The sequence below is a fragment of the Pantherophis guttatus genome, chromosome 13 (genome assembly GCF_059756535.1).
Source record: "Pantherophis guttatus breed Tessera chromosome 13, ASM5975653v1, whole genome shotgun sequence".
NCBI lineage: Eukaryota > Metazoa > Chordata > Lepidosauria > Squamata > Colubridae > Pantherophis > Pantherophis guttatus.
The window spans coordinates 9,841,392-9,866,500 of NC_142075.1; the positions used below are offsets into that span (position 1 = coordinate 9,841,392).

The following is a 25,109-nucleotide window of genomic DNA, read 5'->3' on the forward strand; positions in this document are numbered from 1 at the left end:
ATGCCCAGTTCCTGCAACCGTTCATCCTACATTTTAGCCTCCAATCCCCTAATCATCCTGGTTGCTCTTCTCTGCACTCTTTCCAGAGTCTCAACATCTTTTGTATAGTGTGGTGACCAAAACTGGATGCAGTACTCTTGGTGTGGTCTTACTAGGGCTTTATAAAGTGGTATTAGTACCTCCCTTGATCTTGATTGTATTGCTCTGCTAATGCATTTTAGGATTGCATTGGCTTTTCATCTCTTATAGCAAAGTCTATATTAGTGGAACAAGATAGGACATCAATGAAAGCTGGGGGGAGTTTAAGTAATCTTGGTCCCTTCCCATCTGGAATCAAGTATCTGCATGGGTTAATTTAGGCACAATGAAAATGGCTTAGGAAAGCACACTGAACCTCTAATTAATGGAGTGGCAACTTCATCTCTGGACTGCATAAAACTTGCCGCATTGTGATCATCTTACATTCTTCAACTTTGGCTCCAGCTTTTCTCAGCTGCTTTTAAATGTCATTTATCCAACAAAATAAACTGCTTTGTTTCCCATTTGGGAACCAGTGATGCAGCCACAAATCGTTTGCCAGGTTAGACAAGCAGATCTCTTATGATGGATCACTGCGGGTCTTTTGACCCACCGAGGAAGCATTGTAATCATCTTTTCCCAATAGTAGTTTTCCTGGCACTTTTGCACTTCGCTGGTTATCAGCATCCACCTTGACGTTTCCAGAGAGATCTATCCTCTTAGTGTGACCTCAGCCCCAGGAGTGTTTTTGCAATCTGGGATTCCTAAAATCCAGGTTCCATCAAAGACACTGAGAAACAAAATGTGGATTACGGTAGCTAAGAGACAGATGACTTTAACTCAGTTCTCTGGGAGTTGAAGTTCACAAATGCTGGCAAGGGAATTCTGGGAGTTGAAGTTCACACATCTTGAAGTCGTTAAGGTTGAGAAACACTGTTGTAACATGCCAGATTCCCAAGGGACAGACTTTAGGCGATACGAAGAACGGTTGCGGGAATTGAGATATCTAGTTTAATGAAAGAAGGACTAGGGGTGATATGATAGCAGTATTCCAATATTTAAAGGGCTGCTACAAAGAAGAGAAGGTCAACCTATCCCCTAAAAGCCCAGAAGGCAGGACAAGAAGCAATGGATGCAAACCAGCCAAGGTGAGAAGCAACCTAGAACTAAGGAGAAATTCCTTGACAGTTAGAACAATTAATCAATGGAACAACTTGCCTCCAGAAGTTGTAAATAATAATAATAAGTTGAGCGACTGTGGAAAAAGAAATTGTGTGTTGTCCCAATTGTAATTGGAGCCCTTGGAGCAATACCCAAAGGGCTACCCCGCTATTTAGAAATTCTAAATTTGCTGGACTTGAACATTTTGACTCTACAAAAAACCACCTTACTCGGAACAGCTTACATCCTCCGACGATACCTTAACAGTTCCTAGGTCCTTGGTTAGGACTCGAGCTGCTGAGCTATTAACCAGCCTCAAAGGCTGTGAATCTCACTAAAGATTAAATAATAATAATAATAATAATAATAATAATAATAATAATAATAATAATAATAATAATAATAATAGTACCATGACTGCACTGCTAAGATCATTCACTGGAAATTGTGCCAGAAGTTTGGATTTGAGTACAGCAAAAACCACTGGGAACATCAGGTTGAGAAAGTTTTAGAGAATGAGAAACTCAAGATCTTGTGGGACTTCAGGATTCAGACTGAGAGGTACTTGGTCCACAACACACCTGACATAAAAATAGTTGAAAAGAAAAAAGTATGGTTCATTCACATTGCAATACCTGGTGATGCACGGATTGAAGATAAGCAGCAAGAAAAAATCACAAAGTACCGGCACTTGCAAATTGAAGTTGAGCGACTGTGGAAAAAGAAATTGTGTGTTGTCCCGATTGTAATTGGAGCCCTCGGAGCAATACCCAAAGGGCTACCCCGCTATTTAGAAATTCTAAATTTGTCGGACTTGAACATTTTGACTCTACAAAAAACCACCTTACTCGGAACAGCTTACATCCTCCGACGATACCTTAACAGTTCCTAGGTGCTTGGTTAGGACTCGAGCTGCTGAGCTATTAACCAGCCTCAAAGGCTGTGAATCTCACTAAAGATTAACCAATAATAATAACAACAACTTTATTGTCATTGTACGTGTATACACAGTATACCCATACAACAAAATTCACTTAACACCCAAAGACCAGATCCAACACACATAACAATCCCCAAACACCCCGCCACCCACCACAAATTCCCCACTCCTAAACCACCCAAACATCCACACAACAGACCAAGTAATGCTGTCCAACAGCTCACTGATGGTGGCCCTTTAGTTCATGGTTGAGTGCCATTATAGCTCTGGGATAAAAACTATTCAGAAAACGTGTGGTCTGAGTTTTAGTTGTTCTGTATCTTCTGCCAGAAGGCAACAGTCCAAAAAGATTGTAAGCAGGATGGGAAGAGTCTCTGAGAACGTTATGCAGCTTCCTCAAACAGCGAGATTCGAAGACAGCGAGATCTCAAAAATGTTCCAACATTGGAGGTTTTAAAGAAAAGATTGGACAATCATTTGTCTGAAATGGTATAAGGTGTCCTGCTTGAACAGGGGGTTGGACTAGAAGACCTCCAAAGGTCTCTTCCAACTCTGTTATTCTGTCAGGGCAATCCTTAGAGGGTAGAGGGTTACAATTCCATTTAGCTCTCCCAAGATTTCACATGGGAATCTTTTCAAGCCACCTTGCAGATGCCAAGAATTAAAACTGGGTTTATCTCTTGCATACAAAAATGATGCAATTCATTCTTCCTTCTCCCGCTGTCCCTTCCTTGGCTGCTAGCAGTAAAAAGTCATGCAGTTTTCTATATGACATCACCAGGTATAGTATGTTTTCCACCGTTGCTCCTTGGTTTTCCTTTCCCCTGAAAGCCCTTAGAGAACAGAATAGCAAGATAAATGTGAATATAAAAAATGCAAGATTCAAGCAATATAACGGTAGGAACATTATCTCTGGAAAACATTGGGATACATCCACTCTGTTTTTTTCCACAAGGGGGCAGATTTCCAGGCTGATCCACAGTTGTTTTTTTCCCCCCTCCTGGATTTTAATAGAAGTAACAGTACCAGAGAACAAGGTAGATTAAGTTTTAAACAGAGGAGCTGGTTCTGATTTTCACATCTTTTTCAATTGGACTATGATCATATCCTGTAAGGTAAAAGATAAAGGTTCCCCTTGCACATATGTGCTACTCGTTCCTGACTCTAGGGGGTGGTGCTCATCTCCGTTTCAAAGCCGAAGAGCCAGCACTGTCCGAAGACGTCTCCGTGGACATATGGCCAGCATGATTAAATGTCAAAGGCGCATGGAACGCTGTTCCATTCCCACCAAAGGTGGTCCCTATTTTTCTCCTTGCATTTTTTACGTGCTTTCGAACTGCTAGGTTGGCAGAAGCTGGGACAAGTAATGGGAGCTCACACTGTTACGCAGCATTAGGGTTTCGAACCGCCGAACTGCCGACCTTTCAATCGACAAGCTCAGCGTCTTAGCCCCTGAACCACCACGTCCCTTTTTTACAGGATATGTACCTGTACATATCCTGTACCCTGTTAGCAAAATTGACTACATATTCCCTGAACTGATCAGGTGGCTCCAGTACATTTCAGAGTTGCATAGTTATTGCAAAAAGCGTTGCAGGCAAAAAAAGCTTCCTGGCTGAACACACTGGTGTGAGTTGGTGGGGCAGTATATCCAGTGGTAGGATTCAAGTAAGTTAACAACCGGTTCTCTGCCCTAATGATTTCTTCCAACAACCAGTTTGCCAAACTGCTCAGAAAGTTAACAACCAGTTCTCCCGAAGTGGTGCGAACCGGCTGAATCCCAGCACTGAGTATATCCTGTAATCGGTTAAAAAGCAATATAGAAAAATTGCTGCTTTCTTGTCCAAGTTGAAAAAGAAGCTGAAATTCTCTGCAGTGAAAGTGGCATACAAACCAAGATCAGGGGTGGGCTTTAAAAATTTTAGCAAGGGATTCTCTGCCCAGTGACTGGGGGGGCATGGCCATGGTGGGCGTGGCCTAGTCAGCCTCCTGCACCACGGGTCGGGGGGGGGGCTTTTTGCCCTCCCCGGACTATGGAGGCTTTCCTCGAGCCAGAGGCCCTCTGGAGGCCGGAAATGGATCTGTTTCTGACCTTCCTGAACTTCCGGTAGATCTGTTTTTCATCCTCCCGGAGCCTCCGTGCGCGCCCTGCACTTACCTACATCCAAAACGGGCTGATTGGGGACTCCTGGGAGGGGTGGGGTGGGTGTGGGTGGGGCCAGCCAGGAGTAGGATTTGGAGGTTCTCCAAACTGCACAGAATCTTAGCTAGAGATTCTCACGAACCCCCAGCAGCCCACCCCTGGCCAAGATGTTAGTATTTGACTTGCCCACCAAAAGCGTCAAGATCATGTCATCCAAATGTATTCTTATCAGGGTCCATGGTGAAACTCTTTTACATCCAAAATGACAATTTTTGAAAAGAATCTTCCTTATCAAGGGTGCTTGTCAGGATTCCCAGTTTCTTTGTCCTGCGGCCAGCAAGGAAATCTATATTTCTGGCTGGAGTGAGCAACAGACCAGATAACCCCATCCAGTTATTAAATGCTGAAATTGATTAGGCTGGGTTTATCAAAAGCACGCCAGTTGATAGGCAGGCAACATTTCCCAGGTACCGTTTTTAAATGCAATTTCACAGCATCAAGAATTGTAAAAAAAAATAAATGATAATAATAAATGTCCAAGAACACACACTTGAAAAAAAAAATAGAAAGAAGGTGGGTATAGTTGCTGTAGAAGATGGCACATTTTCCCTTCGTATTCATTTGCAGTCAGACTCAAGAGCTGTAGATGTTTGTCTGGGCTTAGTCCTAAAACCTACATCCAATGTGGATTTGTGTTTCTGGTTTTGTAAAATAATTTTGCAACATTTTCTCTATGTGACCACTGGAAGGCACTATATGACCATTTTCATTCTGTTGGAATACTTCTGATATTATATAGGAGATCTAACATGTGAAGCTACCTATGCCTGATCACATAGAGCAGTGTATCTCAACCTTGGAAGCTTGAAGATGGGTGGACTTCAACTCCCAGAATCCCCCAGCCAGCTGGGGGAGCCAGCTGGGGGATCCCCCAGCCAGCAGGGATTCTGGCTGGCTGGGGGATTCTGGGTGTTGAAGTCCACCCATCTTCAAGCTTCCAAGGTTGAGAAACACTGACATAGAGGGAGGGAGGGAGGGAAGGAGGGAGGGAGAAAGAGAGAGAGGGAGGGAGGGAGGGACATATCATGGAACATGCCCATTGTAAAGTTATGTTTGGCAATCAGAGATATGCTCTACATCAACTTTATATTTTATTTTTATTTTCAGTTTCATTTAATTTGTTTCCTTTTTTAAAAAAAATTAAATAATTTTATTCATAAACATTTTTGAATACAGTGTAATGTCAGGATGTACCATTTACAAGAAGAAGAAAAAAAGACCAGATTAAAAAATAGTAATAAATATTAACACATGAACTAATGACAGTAATAATACCCTGTTCCCCCAAAATAAGACATCCCCTGATAATAAGCCAAATCAGGCTTTTGAGCGCATGGCAATAAGGCCAAGCGCTTATTACAGGGTTCAAAAAAATATAAGGCAGGGTCTTATTTTCGGGGAAACACGGTAATATAATAACACATGTACTGAGAATAATAGTAATAATATAACTAAATAACTATAACTAAGTATCCTTTTATATTGGCTCATTTACATTTTTGTTAATTTCATTTCAGTTTCATTTAATTTTAAGCACCTGTAATGTTTTTGCTTTGCTTTGCAAAGACAACATATGCTTCTTTGTGTTTTGTTCCCTTTGTTTTTTTTCTTTTTCTATGGTATTTTAAAAGTAATAAACATAAATAATTAGTATTATAATGCCAATAAGAGCATGACTGTTTCCAGCAGTATCTTAGCCAGATTTGCAAAATTCACTAGGCTAGCAGAAATAAGATAAGTGTTTTGGGATTCTGCTTCTGTAGAAACCTACCATTATCTTAACATGTTGTGATTCAGCTCATCACCTGAGGCCACAACATGATTTAGTGTGTTGTGCAAAGCCAGCTACTTACTTAAAAGACCACACTTTTTGGAAGACAAGTACAGTAGTGGCCAAAATTGTGGAACCCTTTTGGGAAAAGTGTATTTTCTAAAACTAGCTAATAACACCACTTTTTTTTTTTTTGAGTAGTACCCTAACTGTATATATCAATGGAAAGATAATTGAATCAAGAATGTAATGCAATAACTTTTATGAAGGATTTGCTCTTAGAATAGCAGTTACAGTATAAAGAAGAAAAGTGAAACACGTAGAAAAAACTAGATATACAAAAATTCTCACCATGTCAGTTAATACTTAGTTGGGTAACCTTTAGCATGAATTACGGCCTTACAACCTCTTCCCATGGAGTGAATCAAGTCTTTGAGTTCTGCAGCTGTTCTAACGTGAAACCAAGATTGGATGATGGCTTCTATTAACTGGGTTTTATTGCTGGGTCGCTTCTGACTAACAAGTTTCTTTAGTCGGCTCCATAGATTTTCAATTGGGTGAAGGTCTGGGCTATTCCCAGGCCATTCCAGCAGCGGAATAGGATTATCTTGAAACGCCAAAAAAAAAGTGGTGTTATTAGCCATCAAACCTCAAAAATACACTTTCCCCAAAAGGTTTCCACAATTTCGGCCACTATTGTAGGTTGCAGACAAAGAGATCAGAAACTAACACTTTGGCACGTTCTGGGGAATGTTGGAATTCATTTAAAACAAAATAGGTGTCACCCAAAATAGCAATTTGCTGCTAATACCAATAGTAATTATCTCTAAAGCACCTGAGGGCAGGAGAAAAAGTAATAGATGGAAGCTTATTAAAGAGGAGAAATTTCCTATCAGTGCAGTGGTGAAATCCAATTTTTTTTACTACCGGTTCTGTGGGCGTGGCTTGGTGGGCATGGCAGGGGAAGGATACTGCAAAATCCCCATTCCCTCCCCACTCCTGGGGGAAATATCTTGCAAAATCTCCATTCCCACCTGACTCTGGGGCCAGCCAGAGGTGGTATTTGCCGGTTCTCCGAACTACTCAAAATTTCCGCTACCGGTTCTCCAGAACCTGTTGGATTTCACCCCTGTATCAGTGAAAACAATTAACAAGTGGAACGGCTTGTCCCCAGAAGTTGGGAATGCTCCATCACTGGAGGTTTTTACGAATAAATTGGACAACCGAGTGTCTGGAATGGTATAGGGCCGTGATGGCGAATCTATGGCATGTGTGCTACAGGTGGCACGCATCACCCTCTCTGTTCACGTGCCTTCCACCGGCCAGCTGGTTACCGGGTCTCTGCCGAACATGTGCGGGATGCATGCAGGGGGGCTGGGCACATGCATTTTGGCAGTTCAGGCGCTTTGAGCACTTGGTTCGGAAAAGGTTAGCCATCACTGGTATAGGGTCTCTTGCAGGGGGTTGGATTAGAAGACCTCCAAGATCCCTTCCAACTCCGTTATTCTGTATTCTGTACTAACACAATCCTACAGTGTGGGATTCTGGCTTTTGAAGGCCTGAAGATCTCAAAAGCGTATTGGATTATTTAATATAAGAGAAGATTATTAGATTAGAACAAAATATAGATAAAATGATTACCCTTTAGTTATACATTTATAACTATAAATTTATAAGGGATGTGGTGGCTCAGTGGCTAAGACGCTGAGCTTGTCGATCGAAAGGTGAGCAGTTCAGCGGTTCGAATCCCTAGTGCCGCGTAACGGGGTGAGCTCCTGTTATTTGTCCCAGCTTCTGACGACCTAGCAGTTCGAAAGCACATAAAAAATACAAATAGAAAAATAGGACCACCTTTGGTGGGAAGGTAACAGCGTTCCGTGGCGCCTTTGGCATTGAGTCATTCTGGCCACATGACCACGGAGACGTCTTTGGACAGCTCTGGCTCTTCGTCTTTGAAACGGAGATGAGCACTGCCCCCTAGAGTCGGGAACGACTAGCACATATGTGTAAGGGGAACCTTTACCTTTAAAGGGTAAATCATTTTATCTATGTTTTGTTTTAATTAACCAGAAAGACAAATGAAATGAAACCTAGTTTTCTGTCCTAATCCAACCTATGAAGTTTTGTCAAGAGCACTCCATGGGATGTCCTTGAAAGTTTAGGTTATGTATTGCTAATCTAGAGGGTTTAAGGTCATGGAGCACAAACTCTGGCCTACTATTTTTCTACTTTCTCTCTCTTTCTGATGAATTTTATTCTAGATCAGTGGTGGGTTTCAAAAATTTTTACTACCGGTTCTGAGGGTGTGGCTTGGTGGGCGAGGCATGGCTTAGTGGGTGTGGCAGGGGAAGGATACTGTAAAATGTCCATTTCCACCCCAATCCAGGGGAAGGTTACTGCAAAATCCCCATTTCCTCCCGATCAGCTGGGACTCAGGAGGCAGAGAATAGATGGGGGCGAAGCCAGTCAGAATTTTTACTACTGGTTCTCTGAACTACTCAAAATTTCTGCTACCAGTTCTCCAGAACTGGTCAGAACCTGCTGAAACCCACCTCTGTTCTAGATGGTTCCCCCTCCCCCCCAAAAAATTGCTTCCCTCCCCTCACTTAGGTTGCTCCTAGCTTTCCATTTTGCAGTCCCATCAGTAGAAGACATGGGCAGCCCTTCCATCTGGTCTGTGACAATTGGCCATGGCCAACTCACCAGGGCCATCCAGCCACAAGACAACTTGCTGTGGGACAAGAGTTACACTAATATTGAAGAAATGGTGGAACAGAATCATTCAAGAGAAGATGCGAAAGGAGGGACAGAATGAAATGTGAATGGCAAAAATTAAAATAATTTTTATTTATTTTAAATAATTAAATAGAATTGTTAAATTGTCCCAAGGCAAGTTGGCCATGGTGAGTTTGGCTGGGGTGAGTTGTCCCATTCCCCCTTCCATCTTTCCCACCTAGGTGTGTAGAAAGAGAGTGTTGGAAGAAACATCCTTCTAGGTTCTGCTCCAAGTGGGGAAAAAGACGCTGGAAACATGGAGACTGCTTGGAAAGATGGTTTAATGGTGGACAGGATCACATGGCTTGAGTTCCTGAACAGAAAAGGGAGGAATACAGCGAGTCCACAGGTTTTTTTTCTTTCTTTCTCTCTTTCTGGCTTTGCATTTCTTGGGGCCCCGAAAGAGTATCCTGATTGGTTGTCAGACTCCCAGGGGGTGGGGGTCTTAGTTAGCCTTGCTGGCTGTTGGTCACATGTGCTTCCCAGGTCACATGCTTCCCAGGTCACATGTGGTGAGTTTCTGCTGCTATTGTGTAGAGGGCTAATCCTATCTTTGTTGGATCTTTGGCAATTCCTACTATGGCTCTGCCTGAAGGAGGTAGATCTTTGTTATGTAGAATAGACTGGCCCAGGCCTTAATGGCCCATTGACAAAGGGTGGGGGGCAGGAAGGTGGGAGCTGCTTTGTCTGTAAAATATGCTTCTCCATTTCTCATCCAGGGAAATATAATATTCTGCCTTTTTCATATTTCCTAAAACATTTCACTCTTCCAGGAAAGGGGTGGGTGCTAACTTCCTACAAGAGAAAGATAGACAACGGTATGGGGAAATTTGAAAGAACTATAAGAGGAAGGTACAGTCAGCTAAGTTTGGTCCAGTTGCTGTGATTCAACCTTTAGATACCTTTGGCCTGGATGATGGAGTCTTCATTGACGTGTCAGCTAAGAGCCTCTCCAAATTCCAAAAGCAATTGCAAAAATAAATTTGTTGCTGGAAGCACTCCAGTGAAGAAAACCCAAGCCACCCACCAGCTAAATATCATACTTTCCTCTTTTTCTATGGATTCTCAGTGGTTGTTGTTTTCAAAACGCCTGAAATACGGCTCTTAAAATAGCCTCATTATTTTTAAACATGGTAGCGTAAATTGCAGCATTTTTTTAAAAAAAAAATCATGTCCGTGCCGTGGCCCAGCACATGTTTTATTATTTCCCCTTCTCTTGTGCACTGGTGTAAAAGAAAACTTGCATACGGTGGAAGAAATAACAGAATGACAGAATTGGAAGGGCTCTTGGAGGTCTTCTAGTCCAACCCCCTGCTCAAGCAGCAAACCCTGTACTATTTCAGACAAACAGTTGTCCAATCTCTTCTACGCCAACTAGTGCTCTCCTAGTACGTGCTGATTGTCAGAGTATGAATATTCATGGACTGGAATAGATCAGCCAATGGGGTTTGAATGGAGACATGGTAACAAGGTCAGCCAATGAGGCTTATTTAGAAACAGAAACTTAAGTCTGAAGTCTGGGCGTGGCTTATGCAACTGAGTCTGAGCAGAGAAATCGAAACTGAAACCAGTGAGTGTGAACTTGTCTGCTGATCTGTTCTGCTGAAATGAAACTAACTGTTCTCTCCTGCCTTGTATTCTGCCTGTAACTTCTACCACGAAGAAGAATCTATATTGGTATTGTAAAACTTACTTCATCTGTTATTATGAATGTAAAGAAGGTAATGAATCCAGCTGAATCAGTTTACCTGTGTGTGCTTCTGGATTTGATTTATGCAAGAAACTCTGACACTGATTGATGTCCTTGTCTACCCAAGTAAAAGACTCCCATCTCTTTGTTTTTTGCAGGCAAGCTGGACATCACCCCTGATGACCCTCGGTGGATTGGCGCATGGTGGGCTGGCTTCTTGCTTTGCGGTGCCTTACTTTTCTTCTCGTCTCTCCCGATGTTTGGATTCCCACAGTCCCTGACCCACCAGCCGGAGCACATAGCCGAGGTAGAGGAAGCCATGTTGCCAGAAGGGGACTATGAAAGGCCAAAGCCAAGCAATGGGATTCTCCCACCGCACTCCATGGAAGCCAACGATGATCCATCTTGCTTCCAGCAGCTGAGAGGTGAAGCACTTCCTTCATAGCCCAGGTGGCTTCTGCGGGAGCCGACAGGTTAATGACTAGCTCAGGGGTCGGCAACTTTAAACACTCAAAGAGCCATTTGGACCCATTTCCCACAGAAAAGAAAACACCGGGAGCCACAAAGGTCCTAACTGGAAGCCCCCCGTTCAATTCTGCAGCTGACCGGAAGTCCACTTTCCCCACCATAGAGTCTCCTCCTAGTGCGGCATCCTTTTTCCTCTACCTGTCCTAACTGAAAGCCCTATCAATTGTGGAGCTGATCAGAAAACCTGCCCCTTGCCATAGAGTCTCCTCCTGGTGCTCCTCCTGGTGCGCCACACCAACTGGAAGGTCCTCTCAAAATTGTGGCACCGACCAGTGTCAGGGAGCCACAACAGAGGGATGAAAGAGCCACATGCAGCTCCAGAGACACAAGTTGCTGACCCCTGGACTAGCTAGATTCATTACCTGATGAAGATCTCAGATTGCCTTGCACATCTTAACTTCTTTCCCTCAATAGAATAGAATAGAATTCTTTATAGAATAGAATTCTTTATTGGCCAAGTGTGATTGGACACACAAGGAATTTGTCTTTGGTGCATATGCTCTCAGTGTACATAAAAAGACAAGATACATTCATCAAGAATCATAAGGTACAACACTTAGTGATAGTCATAGGTTACTAATCATACTAGGAAACAATAAAAACAATATAGGCTGTAAAGATACAAGCAACATGGATATAGCCATTAGTGGGAAGAGATAGGTAATAGGAAGGATGAGAAGAATAATAGTAATACAGTTCTTAGTAAATAGTTTGACAGTGTTTTGGGAATTAGTTGTTTAGCAGAGTGATGGCATTCAGGGAAAAACTGTCCTTGTGTCTAGTTGTTCTGGTGTGCAGTGCTCTATAGCGTCGTTTTGAGGGTTGGAGTTGAAACAGTTTATGACCAGGATGCGAGGGGTCTGTAATTATTTTCACAGCCCTCTTTTTGACTCGTGCAGTATACAGGTCCTCAATGGAAGGCAGGTTGGTAGCCATTGTTTTTTCTGCAGTTCTAATGATCCTCTGAAGTCTGTGTCTGTCTTGTTGGGTTGCAGAACCAAACCAGACAGTTATAGAGGTGCAGATGACAGACTCAATAATTCCTCTGTAGAACTGGATCAGCAGCTCCTTGGGCAGTTGGTGCTTCCTGAGTTGGCGCAGAAAGAACATTCTTTGTTGTGCCTTTTTGATGACGTTTTTGAGGTTAGGTGTCCATTTTTAAGTCTTGAGATATGCTAGAACCTAGAAAGTTGAAGGTCTCTACTGTTGATACTGTGTTGTCTAGCATTGTGAGAGGTAGTAGTTTAGGAGGGTTTCTCCTAAAATCAAATAGTGATTCTATCAACCGTTTGATATATATATATATGTATATGTATATGTATATGTATATGTATATGTATATGTATATGTATATGTATATGTATATGTATATGTATATGTATATGTATATGTATATGTATATGTATATGTATATATTGGAAGTGTCTTGGCGACGTTTCGACAAAGTCTCATTCGTCATCTTCAGGCTGGTGTTTTCTCACCAGCTCAAATCCCCCTGCAACTCAGACTAACCCGAGCACAACCAAGCCCCCACCCAAACAGAACACACCCCATCCAATCAGAGCACAGCCAACCACCCATCCAATCAGAATACAGCCAAGCCCCAAACCAATCAGAACACACCTCCACCCAATCAGAACACAGCCAAGCTCCCACCCAATCAGTTCACACCCCCACTGGCAGTTAAAAGGAAGAAACAGCTGCGATCACACATTGCTCCTAGAAGCATGAAGCCGAAAACACCAGCCTGAAGATGATGAATGAGACTTAGTCAAAACGTCACCAAGACACTTCCAATTTTACGCGGAAGAAAACCCGAATAAGCAGAGAGCTACAGTATGTGTGTGTGTGTGTGTGTGTGTTTGTGTGTGTGTGTGTATGTATATATGTATATATGTATGTATGTTTTTCTATCGAGGCACCTGGTCTACCCCAACATGTGGGAGGGAGCATACTGCATCCCTTTCACCTTTCAGCTCCAATCCAGGAGCCCTCAAGCAGTCGCATTGACGACAAACCATTTTATACCAAATTTATATTTTCCTGATAAAGAAATAAAGGGAGACTAGTATAGATCTATTTCAAGCTATTTAGCTCTCATCGAATCCAAGTAAGGGTATGGCTAATCCCAAGTTAATCCCAAACACTAAAAGAACAACTGAATTAACACTTGATCTGGTTCACCTTCTTGGATGACCTTGGCTTGACCCAGCAAGCAGGTTTTCCATTCGTTCTCATGGCAACCTTTGATCCCCCTGCAAGCAGAACATTTGTTTCTAGGATCAAATAATCTGTTGCTCTCATCCAGTGATGGGTGTGCATTACCACGCCACTTTAAAAGTTACTGTGACAAAATCATGGTTTATCTGGAGTCAGATGAACTTCTTTTTAGAACCAGTCACAGAGATGATTTTTTCATCTGAGCCAAAGGTGTTATGAACTACAGGGAGTCCTTGATTTACAACTGTTCATTTAGTGACTGTTTGAAATGACTATGGCATGAAAAAAGTGACTTCTGGTTGTTTTTCACACTTATGACACTCCCATTTTTGCGCTATGGACCCAGTAATCAAAGTCAAACTAAGTATACATGCAATGCATTCAGCGATCACTAGATGGGCCTGCGTACCTCTTAATAGTCCAGATGAGTTAGATTGGCAGTGGGATATAGAACACAGATCATAGATAGCTCTTGTAGCTTTCAGTGAATATGGTTCAAATCCAACAAAGGATAAATCCAATAAACAAAACTGCTGTCAGGGTTCCGACTGATGCCCTAATTAAATCATGAGCCTCGAGCCAAGCTTCAAAAGAAATCCAGTTATTTATTAGGAGCTTCATGTTGGCACGTTCCTAAGTGAAGCCAATTCTGACCCCATGTAATTTACAACCCAAACGTGACCCTGTTTCCCCCCGCTCCCCTCAGGGTGTGTCATCAGTCACATTCACCAACGGAGCAATTTTGCGGATTGTAGAGATCATTCCCCTTCGCTCGCTGTGGGTAACCCTGGGAGACAGCCTTGAGAGAGATATGTCTGGAATGTGCTTTTGTTTTTGGCTGCCGTGCTGCTTCGCCATTTTCCCATCCCCCTCGCCTATGGCAACTTGAGAGCAGGCCAGGGATGCTTTGCGAGTTGACAACTAATGTACAAGAAGTAGAGAGAGATGTTGTTTTTCTAGAGCTGGGACTAAAGAATTGTGGGCAAAAATATATATATATTTCTCTAAGAGAAGGAGACACTTTGACAATTTTTTTTCCAAAGGTGGAACTTGTTTTCCAAAGATGGTGGAAGCACCAATATTTTTTAAAAAAGGCTCCCGGGATAGAAAGATGAATAGCAAAGACTGTCTTTGGGTGGATGGATGAAAAGAGGACTTTGCCATGAAGGAGAGGATACATGCACAAACACACGTATACACACAAGCACACTGCTACCTCTTTCTGTCCACCTTATAATTGACAAGTGGAAGGACATTGTCTTCTGCCCGGCAGGATTTCCCCAATATTCTCTTCTCCTTTGAAAGGCATTTAAAAAAAAAAAAATCCCCTTTCTTTAAGAAATAAGAACTAGCAAGGGGGGAAAAAAGCACAAGTGAATTTCTGTGCCCAGCATTAAATCAGGCAACTCGGCCACTGAGCTTTGTAAACCGTGGTTTGTGGCTGTCAGGAATGTAGCCATCTCAAAACTGAGGAGCGCCTAAAATGATTATATGCACAAAATGGAAAGATTCAACCAGGGATGGGCTTCAAAAATTTTAACAAGGGGTTCTCTGCCCAGTTTCTGGGTGGGCATGGCCAGGGTTGGTGTGGCCTAGTCGGCCTCGTGCATTCTGGTGGGGGAGGGGAGTGTTTTTGCCCTCCCCAGACTCCTGAGGCTTTCCTCGAGTCTCCGGGAGGGCAAAAATGGCCTCCCCAGGCTACGGAGGCCCTCTGGAGGCCCTTCCTGAACTTCTGCTAGGCCTGTTTTTCATCCTTCCCATGCCTCCATGCGTGCCCTGCACTTACCTGCATCCAAAATAGGCCACGTGGGGACTCCTGGGATGGGAGGGGCTGGGTGGGTGGGGCCAGCCAGGCATGAGATTTGAGGGTTCTCCAAACTGCACAGAATCTTAGCTAAAGGTTCTCCCGAACCCCTACGAACCCCCAGCAGCCCACCCCTGGATTCAACACTATCCACTATGGCGGACTGGTGAAGTACAGATTTTGCTGAAATGGATGAATTTACTTCTTTGATTGGGGGTGGGGGAGACTAATTTATTGGTGATTAAAAAGCTCCTGTGGCCATTTATGTAAAAATGAAAAAAAAAAAATGACTGTTGTGATGATTAAATAGGATAGATTACAGAAAAAAAAAAAGAAGACTATGGAGTAACTTTAGAGAGAAAGAGGTTAAATATATTTATATTTATAAGTGCTGTGGAGATCAGAAGTCACTTTTTTATACCTTTTTTTCTTTCTTTTTGACTTTTTTTTTTGCTCCGATCTCTTTTTTTCTTTTTCTTTATATTAGTTGGCATTAGTTTTCATTTCTTATTTAAAACTTTTAACAAAAAAAAAAACCCCTGAGGAGTGTAAAGACATCACGCTCCGTCCCTGAGAACATCTCCAGAAGTTGTCCTACTTCTTAAATGTCCTTCAAATTTCAAAGGAAAATTCTCTTTTATACTCTTCAATGAGAAATAGCAAAAAAAAAAAAAAATCTCTTTGTGTTGATTTTTTCCCCCTTCCTGCTATGTTAAATTGATCTAAGTTGGTTAGTTATTTTAAAGATGGATTGTTTTTATACTCTTTTGAACTGTCCTTCAACTGCTATCAATATCTTTTAACATGCAATTGGGGTAGAAATCAGTGGTGGGTTTCTGTCGTTTCTACTGGTTCACCCCGGTTCACCCCGGTTTGGGCAAACGGGTAGTGGTGGTGGCGGGAGGCTCCGCCCACCCGCTTGGACATCATCACGGACGCTCTGCGCCAGTGGTGGGTTGCTCCTGGTTCGCACCAGTTCGCAAGAACCAGTAGTAAAAATTTGTAGTAGTTCGGAGAACCAGTAATAACATTGGCTGGCTACACCCCCGAACTGGTCCCTGGCCCGGTCGCCGCTTGCTTACCTCACCCACCTCATCAGAGGCTTTTTTTTTTTTACCTTTAAAAGCATTTTTTCTACAACCTTAAGAGGTTGCAGAAAAAAATGCCTTTAAAAGCCTCTGACGTTCAGGCAACTCAGCTGAGATCGCCAGAGGCTTTTAAAGGCATTTTTTTTTCTACAACCTCTTCGGCTAAAGAGATTGTGTAGAAAAAATGCTTTTAAAAGCCTCTGACGATCCCAGCTGAGTTGCCTGATCGTCAGAGGCTTTTAAAAGCATTTTTTTCTGCAACCTCTTAAGGTTGTAGAAAAAATGCTTTTAAAAGTAAAAAAAAAAAAAAAGTTGGCCACACCCACCCAGTCACATTACCCCCACCAAGCCACTCCCACAAAATAAGCCACGCCCACAGAACCATTAATAAAAAATTTTAGAACCCACCCCTGCTCTGCGCATGCATAGTTCCGAACCGGTAGCGAAGGTAAGAGGACCTCCCCACTACTGGTAGAAATATTCCAACAACTAACAACAACAAAAGAGGAACATTTCAACCAATAACCAATATATGGAAATCAATAAATGGTCCAGTAGTAAATTTAGGAGAATATGGATGGAGATGCCACATCCAAGCTGCCATTTGGCGGTTTTAATTGTGGAATCCTGGGTGCTCTCTGAATTTGGTTGTTTTCTTGTAGAATTGTTTCATTACCCAAGCCAGATAACATCATCTGTGTTAGTAAGGAAACAGGGTTTTTCTTTTTAAAAAAAATCATTTTATATATTATTGACTTGCTCTCTCAGTGTTGGTGGGAATGGACTCCTTGATTGGGCTGTTGTTTTAGTTGCGATTGGCAAGTGGGGTCGTATTCTTTCACTAAACCTTCTGATCCAGTTTAGGAATGAAAAATTCTAGCTTGTAAGTGCTTGTTTTAAATTATAATGTCCGGTGGAAACTTGCTTCACTGAATTTTCTTGCTTTTGGTTCTGTTTCCACCCTGGATTTCACCCCTGATGACCTTCAGTAGGTTGGAAATAGACGAGCAGATACCCATGGCTTAAACCAGAGGTCTTCAAACTTGGCAGCTTTAAGACTTGTGGACTTCAACTCCCAGAATTCTCCAGCCAGCATAGTTGACTTGTTGAAGTCCACAAGTCTTAAAGCTGCCAAGTTTGAAGACCTCTGGCTTAAACTCATGTCGTCAAAGCTTCATCTGGTAGATCCTTCTAGCTGGAGCAGCTGTGGTGTATCCAATTCTTCTCACCACAGCTAGAATCATCCCATGGAATTTTCTCCCTGTTCACATGGGTTGTGTTGATAGATGGTCTGGAGAAAACCCCAAAGATGCACCGTCAAAGAAATTAAAACAGGGCATGGTGGAGATAAACCTCATTGTGAAATCGTCCCTCCGTTCTTCTCTCTTCCTCCTTCCAGTGATCCCAAAGGTAACTAAGCACCTGCTGTCCAATCCGGTGTTCACCTGCATTATTCTCGCGGCTTGCATGGAAATCGCGGTGGTGGCAGGTTTTGCAGCCTTTCTTGGCAAGTACCTAGAACAGCAGTTCAATCTCACAACGTCGTCAGCCAACCAGTTATTAGGTGAGTTATTAGCCAGAAGAGGTCAACCCTTTCCCTCCCCCACCCCGCCCCCTGTCAAAAATAGAGCCTAAGGGTCAACATCCATCTTGAGAATCCAAATTAAAGTCCAGGATCATTCTGTTTCCAAAATTCCTTACTGTTTATTGAATACACTGCATTAGTAATGTCGAAGCAAAACTAACTCTGAAGTTCCCAAACCTCAGTCCATAGAATAAAACAACACTTTCCCAAGCCTTTAGCACTTAGACTTATATACCGCTTCATAGTGCTTTACAGCCCTCTCTAAGCGGTTTACAGAGTCAGCCTCTTGCCCCCAACAACCTGGGTCCTCATTTTACCCACCTCAGAAGGATGGGAGGCTGAGTCAACCTTGAGCCGGTGAGATTTGAACTGCCGAACTGCACCTAGCAGTCAGCTGAAGTAGCCTGCAGTACTGCACTCTAACCACTGCGCCACCACAGTACTGCACTCTAACCCCCAACCTCTCACGTAGCCCATGTAAAAAACGTTCTCATAGTTATGGGAACCGTCTGCTTCAACTCCACACCTGCTGTGATGTCCTTGAACAGATTCCAGGTTTCCGCGGAACCTTCAGCAGAATCGTGGAAGTTTCTCTTCTCCATCTAACCCATTCGAAAACAACCGCCTCTTACTCTAATGACAAGCTGAAACGAAGAGGCATGTAGCTGCCAAAGTTTCCATCCTTGACACTAAGAACCAGAGAAGTGTCTCGAGCTGGGATCAGGCTAAAAACTCAAAATCCAACCCTTTCCGTTCCTTTTACAGGCATGACGGCTATTCCCTGTGCATGTTTGGGCATCTTCCTAGGAGGACTCTTGGTGAAGAAGCTGAGCCTTTCTGCCCTGGGCGCCATTCAGATGGCCATGTTGGTCAGCCTGGTGTCCACGGCTTGCTACGTTTCTTTCCTTTTCCTGGGCTGCGATACGGGACCTGTGGCTGGCATTACTGTTCCCTATGGAAACAAGTAAGTAAGAGAGAGAAAGGTTCCCCCACCCCCGGTCATGGCGATTTCTTTTTTTGCACCCCACCCCTAGAGAAGACCGCAGAATGGTTGGAAGGGACTTAAGAGATCACAAAGTCCAACCCCCTTCACAGGACTCACATTCCTTGATAGATGACTAACCTTTGGTGGATAGTTGCGGGATTTAGCAGGCATCATTAGATCCGGCAGAGAAAGCTGTGAAGGCATCTACAAACAGGGAGAGGGAAAACGGGAATAGGAATAGTCATGAAAAGGTAGTTTGTTAAAGGTAGTTTGTTTCAAACTCGGAGCCAGTTCAAGTTGTTCTTGAACTGGCTGGATGAACTGTCTGTTCTTTGCAACATGTAAGGGCTGTAACCAGCATTAGGACACCCCTATCCTGTGGGATAGCCTGGATTGACAGATAGTGACAGGCACAAAGTCACCCTCAGACTTTCCAGAACTTCACAGTTCTAGTCCATCAGTTGCTGAGGGACATCAGTGAGTAAAGAGAGTTCCTTTATGTCCTGGTGAGTTTCCCAGAAATGTTGGCCACAGGGAGAAGTCAGCAGCTCCCGGAAGGTGTTCAGCTTCCTAAGGCCCCAACCAGACCCCAGCAGTGTCGTGAATGTCCCCTAGCCTGCCTTTTCTTTCTTTTTTTCTTTTTTCTTTCTTTTTTCTTTTTCTTTCTTTCTTTCTATTTCTTTCTTTCTCTCTCTCTCTACCTTCCTTCCTTCCTTCCTATCCTCTCTTCCTCCCTCCATCCATCCATCCCTCCCTTCTTTCTTTTCTTTCTTTTCTTTCTTCCTTCCTTCCTTTCTCTCTCTCTCCCTTCCTTCCTTATCTACCTACCTACTTCCTTCCTTCCTTCCTTCCTTCCTTCCTTCCTTCCTTCCTTCCTATCCTCTTTCCCTCCCTCCCTCCCTCCCTCCCTCCCTCCCTTCCTTCTTCTCTTGATTCCCAGATGACTCTGGGCCCTTTACAACTAAAAAGTTTTTCCTACCTGTTGATTGACCCCTCGCCCTTATCCACCCACCCACTCACCCTTCCTTCCTTTTTTTTTCTTTTCTTTTCTAGGTCAACCATCTCCAGCTTGGCCCCCTATTCTGCCTGCAATAGCAACTGTAAATGTCAAATGGATTCCTTCACTCCAGTTTGTGGGACCGATGGGATCACATACTTATCTGCCTGTTTTGCTGGTTGCACCAACATGGTAATCCCTTATTTCTTCCCTTCTCCAATCTATTTCAGTCAACTGTTCTCTCTTTCTTTCTCTCTCTCTCTCTTTGTGTGTGTATTTGTATATGCATGCTTATTTTCTTGTGGCCCTATCTGAAGCTGCAGGATATGTGGACTAATTTGGTCCTTAGTTGTCCCCATGTCTCCCCATGCACCAAAAAAAGCCTGTTAAAGGGATGCGGTGGGTATCTTAAGGCTCTGCAAGATTTAAGTCCCTTAATTTGCTTCTTAAACCACCCGCCTCCAAAATAGAGAAGGGTCTGAAATGTGTCATTTTGCCCATGATGAGGAAGCTTTGTGGCTCACAGCAAGCCTAAGGTTCCAAATTGCCCAATCTCAGGTTACATTTGTGTTACATTTAAATTTTTAAGAGCCATGGTGGCGCAGTGGTTAGAATGCAGTACTGCAGGCTACTTCTGCTGCCTGCCAGCTGCCTGCAATTTGGCAGTTCAAATCTCATCAGGCTCAAGGTTGACTCAGCCTTCCATCCTTCCGAGCTGGGTAAAATGGGAACCCAGATTGTTGGGAGCAATAGGCTGTCTCTGTAAACTGCTTAGAGAGGGCTGTAAAAGCACAATAAAACGGTATATAAGTCTTAAGTGCTATTGCTATTTATTCCTTTTATAAAACACCTCAATCCCTGAAGCAACATTCGGTCAGGTGCATGGCACTAAACAATTAAACAGAGGGGGATTGGAAATAAGAGTTGCTTGTTTCAAAGTGACCCTACAGAATTTCTTGCGTAGTTGATCATGCAGTGACTATTCCCTGCCTCACATAATGGAGATATCTGGATTGTTACTATCCAAATCAATTCTAGAGTCGATGAAAAGTAATATAGAGAATGAATGAATGAATGAATGAATATTGCATGCACTTATAGATGATGGTGATGATGCAAACATCAATACATTTTTGGTCAATTTTATTGAAATTATCATAGTGTAAAGTACAAATGAAAGTAAAGATAATAGGGAAATGGGAAAGGATAAAAAAGAGAAAGAAATGTAGGATAAAGGAGGAAAGAAAAAAAAAGCCCTGACGTCCATCATTTCTCAGCGCAGTAAAATACAGAATAAAATTATAGCCTCAATTTTTTTACTTTTACATACAGTAGTGGCCAAAATTGTGGAAACCTTTTGGGAAAAGTGTATTTTCTAAAACTATCTCATAACACCACTTTTTTGGGGAGTAGTTCTCTAAAATTATATATCAATGGAAAAATAATTTAATCAAGAATGTAATGCAATAACTTTTATGAAGGATTTGCTCTTAGAATAGCAGTTACAGTATAAAGAAGAAAAGTGAAACACATAGAAAAAACAAGATATACAAAAATGATCACCATACAAAAAATGTGATATACAAAAATGATCACCATGTCAGTCAATACTTAGTGGGGTAACCTTTAGCATGAATGACGGCCTTACAACGTCTTCCCATGGAGTGAACCGAGTCTTTTAATTCTGCAGCTGTTATAATGCGAAACCAAGATTAAATGATTGCTTCTATTAACTGGGTTTTATTGCTGGGTCGCTTCTGACTAACAAGTTTCTTCAGTCGGCTCCATAAATTTTAATCAATTGGGTGAAGGTCTGGGCTATTCCCAGGCCACTCCACCAGTGGAATAGGATTATCTTGAAACTCCAAAAAAAAAAAAAAGTGGTGTTATTAGCCATCAAACCTCAAAAATACATTTTGCCCAAAAGGTTTCCACAATTTTGGCCACTACTGTACATAGTAATTACTAGCCATCTCTATAATAGTCAGCAAAATGCAAACTCAGGGGCTTTTTTTTTCTTTCTTTCTGTGCACATACCCAGTTCTGTGCTTAAAATATTAGCTTCTGTGAATAAATTAACAGGTATAGTATTAAAACTATATTTTGTAGTATTCTGCCTTTCTAATAACATTTCCCCAATGGATAACAAGATATAAAATATTGAATATGGTTGTCAGTTTCCCTGATTGAGCATAAGTTAATACAGCATTTTTATGGATAATTTATTCTGTTTCTGTTAGCTATGAGAGGAGCAAAGACTGCCATATTAAATAATTCAGGTATGGAGGTGGGAAAAATCTCAGAAGGGACCTTTCCTAGCTTCTTGGACTTCAAAGTCCTTTCAGTCTTGTAAGATTCTCTTACGGTAACCTTACAATAAAGTAGAATTAGGTCATCTAGGTCTGCTTCCTATTTGGGCTACCTCACAAGGCTGACCCAAAGTAGCTGCATTGTCATAGGAACTGCTGAATGCTCCTCTCAACGCTATAACCAAAAGCATTTTTAAGATTTTGACAGTCTTCATTAACAAGGGGCTAAAACATATAAAGAACAGTTGCTGGAATTGGGTATGTCTTGTTTAATGAAAAGAAGGAGTAGGGGTGACATGATAGCAGTGTTCCGATATCTCAGGGGTTGCCACAAAGAAGAGGGAGTCAAGCTATTCTCCAAAGCACCTGAGGGCAGGACAAGAAGCAATGGGTGGAAATTAATCAAGGAAAGAAGCAACCTAGAACTAAGGAGAAAATTCCTGACAGTTAGAACAATTAGAGTTGTTATTGTTAGTTGCAAAGTTGTGTCCGACCCATCGCGACCCCATGGACAACGTTCCTCCAGGCCTTCCTGTCCTCTACCATCCTCTGGAGTCCATTTAAGGTCACATCGACTGCTTCAGTGACTCCATCCAGCCACCTCGTTCTCTGTCATCCCCTTCTTTTTTTGCCCTCAATCGTTCCCAGCATTAGGCTCTTCTCCAGGGAGTCCTTCCTTCTCATTAGGTGGCCAAAGGATTTGAGTTTCATCTTCAGGATCTGGCCTTCTAAAGAGCAGTCAGTCAGGGTTGATCTCCTCTAGGACTGACCAGTTGGATCGCCTTGCAGTCCAAGGGACTCGCAGGATTAGTTTAACAGCTTGCAATTAGTGTAATGGCTTGCAATTAATCAGCGATACAATTTACCTGCAGAAATTGTGAATGCTCCAACACTGGAAGTTTTTAAGAAGAAATTGGACAACCATTTGTTTGAAATGGTATAGGGCCATGATGGAGAACCTATCTACTCTATTCTACTCTACTCTACTCTACTCTACTCTACTCTACTCTACTCTACTCTACTCTACTCTACTCTACTCTACTCTACTCTACTCTACTCTACTCTACCCTTCCCTTCCCCATTCTTCTATTCTATTCTATTCTATTCTATTCTATTCTATTCTATTCTATTCTATTCTATTCTATTCTATTCTATTCTATTCTATTCTATTCTATTCTATTCTATTCTATTCTATTCTATTCTATTCTATTCTATTCTATATTACCCTACCCTACCCTACCCTACCCTACCCTACTCTACTCTATATAGGACATTGAAATTCTAGAAAGAGTGCAGAGAAGATCAACAAAAATAATTAGGAGACTGAAGGCTAAAATATTGAGGAATGGTTGCAGGAATCGGGTATAACTAATTTAATGAAAAGAAGGATTAGGGGTGACGTGATAGCAGTGTTCCAATATCTCAGGGGCTGCCACAAAGAAGAGGGAGTCAAGCTATTCTCCAAAGCACCTGAGGGCAGGACAAGAACCTATCTACTCTACTCTACTCTACTCTACTCTACTCTACTCTACTCTACTCTACTCTACTCTACTCTACTCTACTCTACTCTACTCTACTCTACTCTACCCTTCCCTTCCCCATTCTTCTATTCTATTCTATTCTATTCTATTCTATTCTATTCTATTCTATTCTATTCTATTCTATTCTATTCTATTCTATTCTATTCTATTCTAACCTGGGACACATATATTTGCCTTCATTCCTCCTGAAACTTTTATCAGCTCATCAACTAACTATGAACCAGGGCGGGAAAATGCCATCCAGCTCTGATTCTTAAACAAAGCAACTTAGCTGTGCTTCCGGGATTGGAATGACGTTTGTCTTCTAGGTTGCAAACTGCCACTAATTTTGCAGTGAACTTCATTTTATGGGCATCACAATTTCATTCTATGGGCACACAGCAATGGGTTGATGAGGTTCTTTTGAGAAGCAATGGGGTGAACAGAGGCAGGCTTTTCCTGGGAAGCTGAACAGAACTCGATAAAGAAGGCCAAGCAATCTAAGAATTTCTGATTAATTCAGGGTTGTTGTTGTTGTTATTGCTTTTTAACCAAAAAGCTAAGGAAATGTTACGAAGGTATACTGGCGAGTGCTGTGTGTTCAGTGTGAAATAAAAAAAAATCAAATTATTTCTGCTACCCAAGCTATTTTATGGACTGGATAGCCTTCTTTTGCAGTGGAAGATTTGGGTTGCTTTGGTGACAGACCGATCGGATATCAAGTTGTTTTGTTCTGACTCTCTGACTCGATGTGAACTAAGTCTCCCAAATTGGAAGCAAACAGAGTCTGCCTTATTTCCAAATTCTTTTCAGAATCAAAATAAAGACAGTTGCTCCTTTGCTCAACCTGGAGAGCCCAAGATCCTGAAAATCAGCAAAAGAGATTTTCATTGTCTGAATTCCATCATGGGCAAGGAAAGGAATGGCGTCAAATGGCCCCATCTTTCTTCCACTGCCTGCCTCCCACTCCGGCAGGCCTTAAGTATCTGTAGTCTTGCTGGCAGCCATTTCTTGGGGAGGGGGAAGGGGGGGAGAGGTGTCTGTATTCCACCAGACTGCACAGCTAGCTGCCTACCTGTCACAACGCTGTCCTGCGAAAAGCAATCGCAGCTGTCTAATGAAGCACACGCTAGGGGTGCGTGTTTCTGTAGCTTTTCAATTACTGAATCTCTAACCGTCCAAGGCAAACCAGTTCAAATGAGCACCTACGGGAAGAATGAAAATCGTTCTCGGCATCTTTTGGGAATAGTCACTTTGATTGCAATGTGTGTTGAAAGGCAGGTGGAGGAGGTGGAGGAGAGAGGAGGAGGAGATGGAGGAGGAGGAGGAGATGCAGGAGAGAGGAGATGGAGATGGAGGAGAGGAGGAGGAGATGAAGGGGGAGGAGGTGGAGATGGAGGGGAGTGAGGAGGAGGAGGAGATGATGGAGGAGAGGAGGAGATGGAGGAAGGGGGTAGGGGAGGAGGAGGAGATGGAGGGGAGGAGGAGATGGAGGAGAGGAGGAAGAGGAGATGG

General features: G+C 42.6%; 1 protein-coding gene across 2 annotated transcripts in view; it reads left to right on the forward strand.

Moving 5' to 3' along the window:
• Positions 1-25,109, forward strand: part of SLCO3A1 (solute carrier organic anion transporter family member 3A1) — a 247,263-nt gene that overhangs the window by 206,412 nt on the left and 15,742 nt on the right. For both annotated transcript variants that reach the window (XM_087878316.1, XM_060694783.2), the window contains 4 exons: positions 10,717-10,983; positions 17,598-17,762; positions 18,549-18,747; positions 19,822-19,957. In XM_087878316.1, coding sequence (XP_087734442.1) covers positions 10,717-10,983; positions 17,598-17,762; positions 18,549-18,747; positions 19,822-19,957 — 767 coding nt within the window. The remainder of the gene's footprint in view (positions 1-10,716; positions 10,984-17,597; positions 17,763-18,548; positions 18,748-19,821; positions 19,958-25,109) is intronic.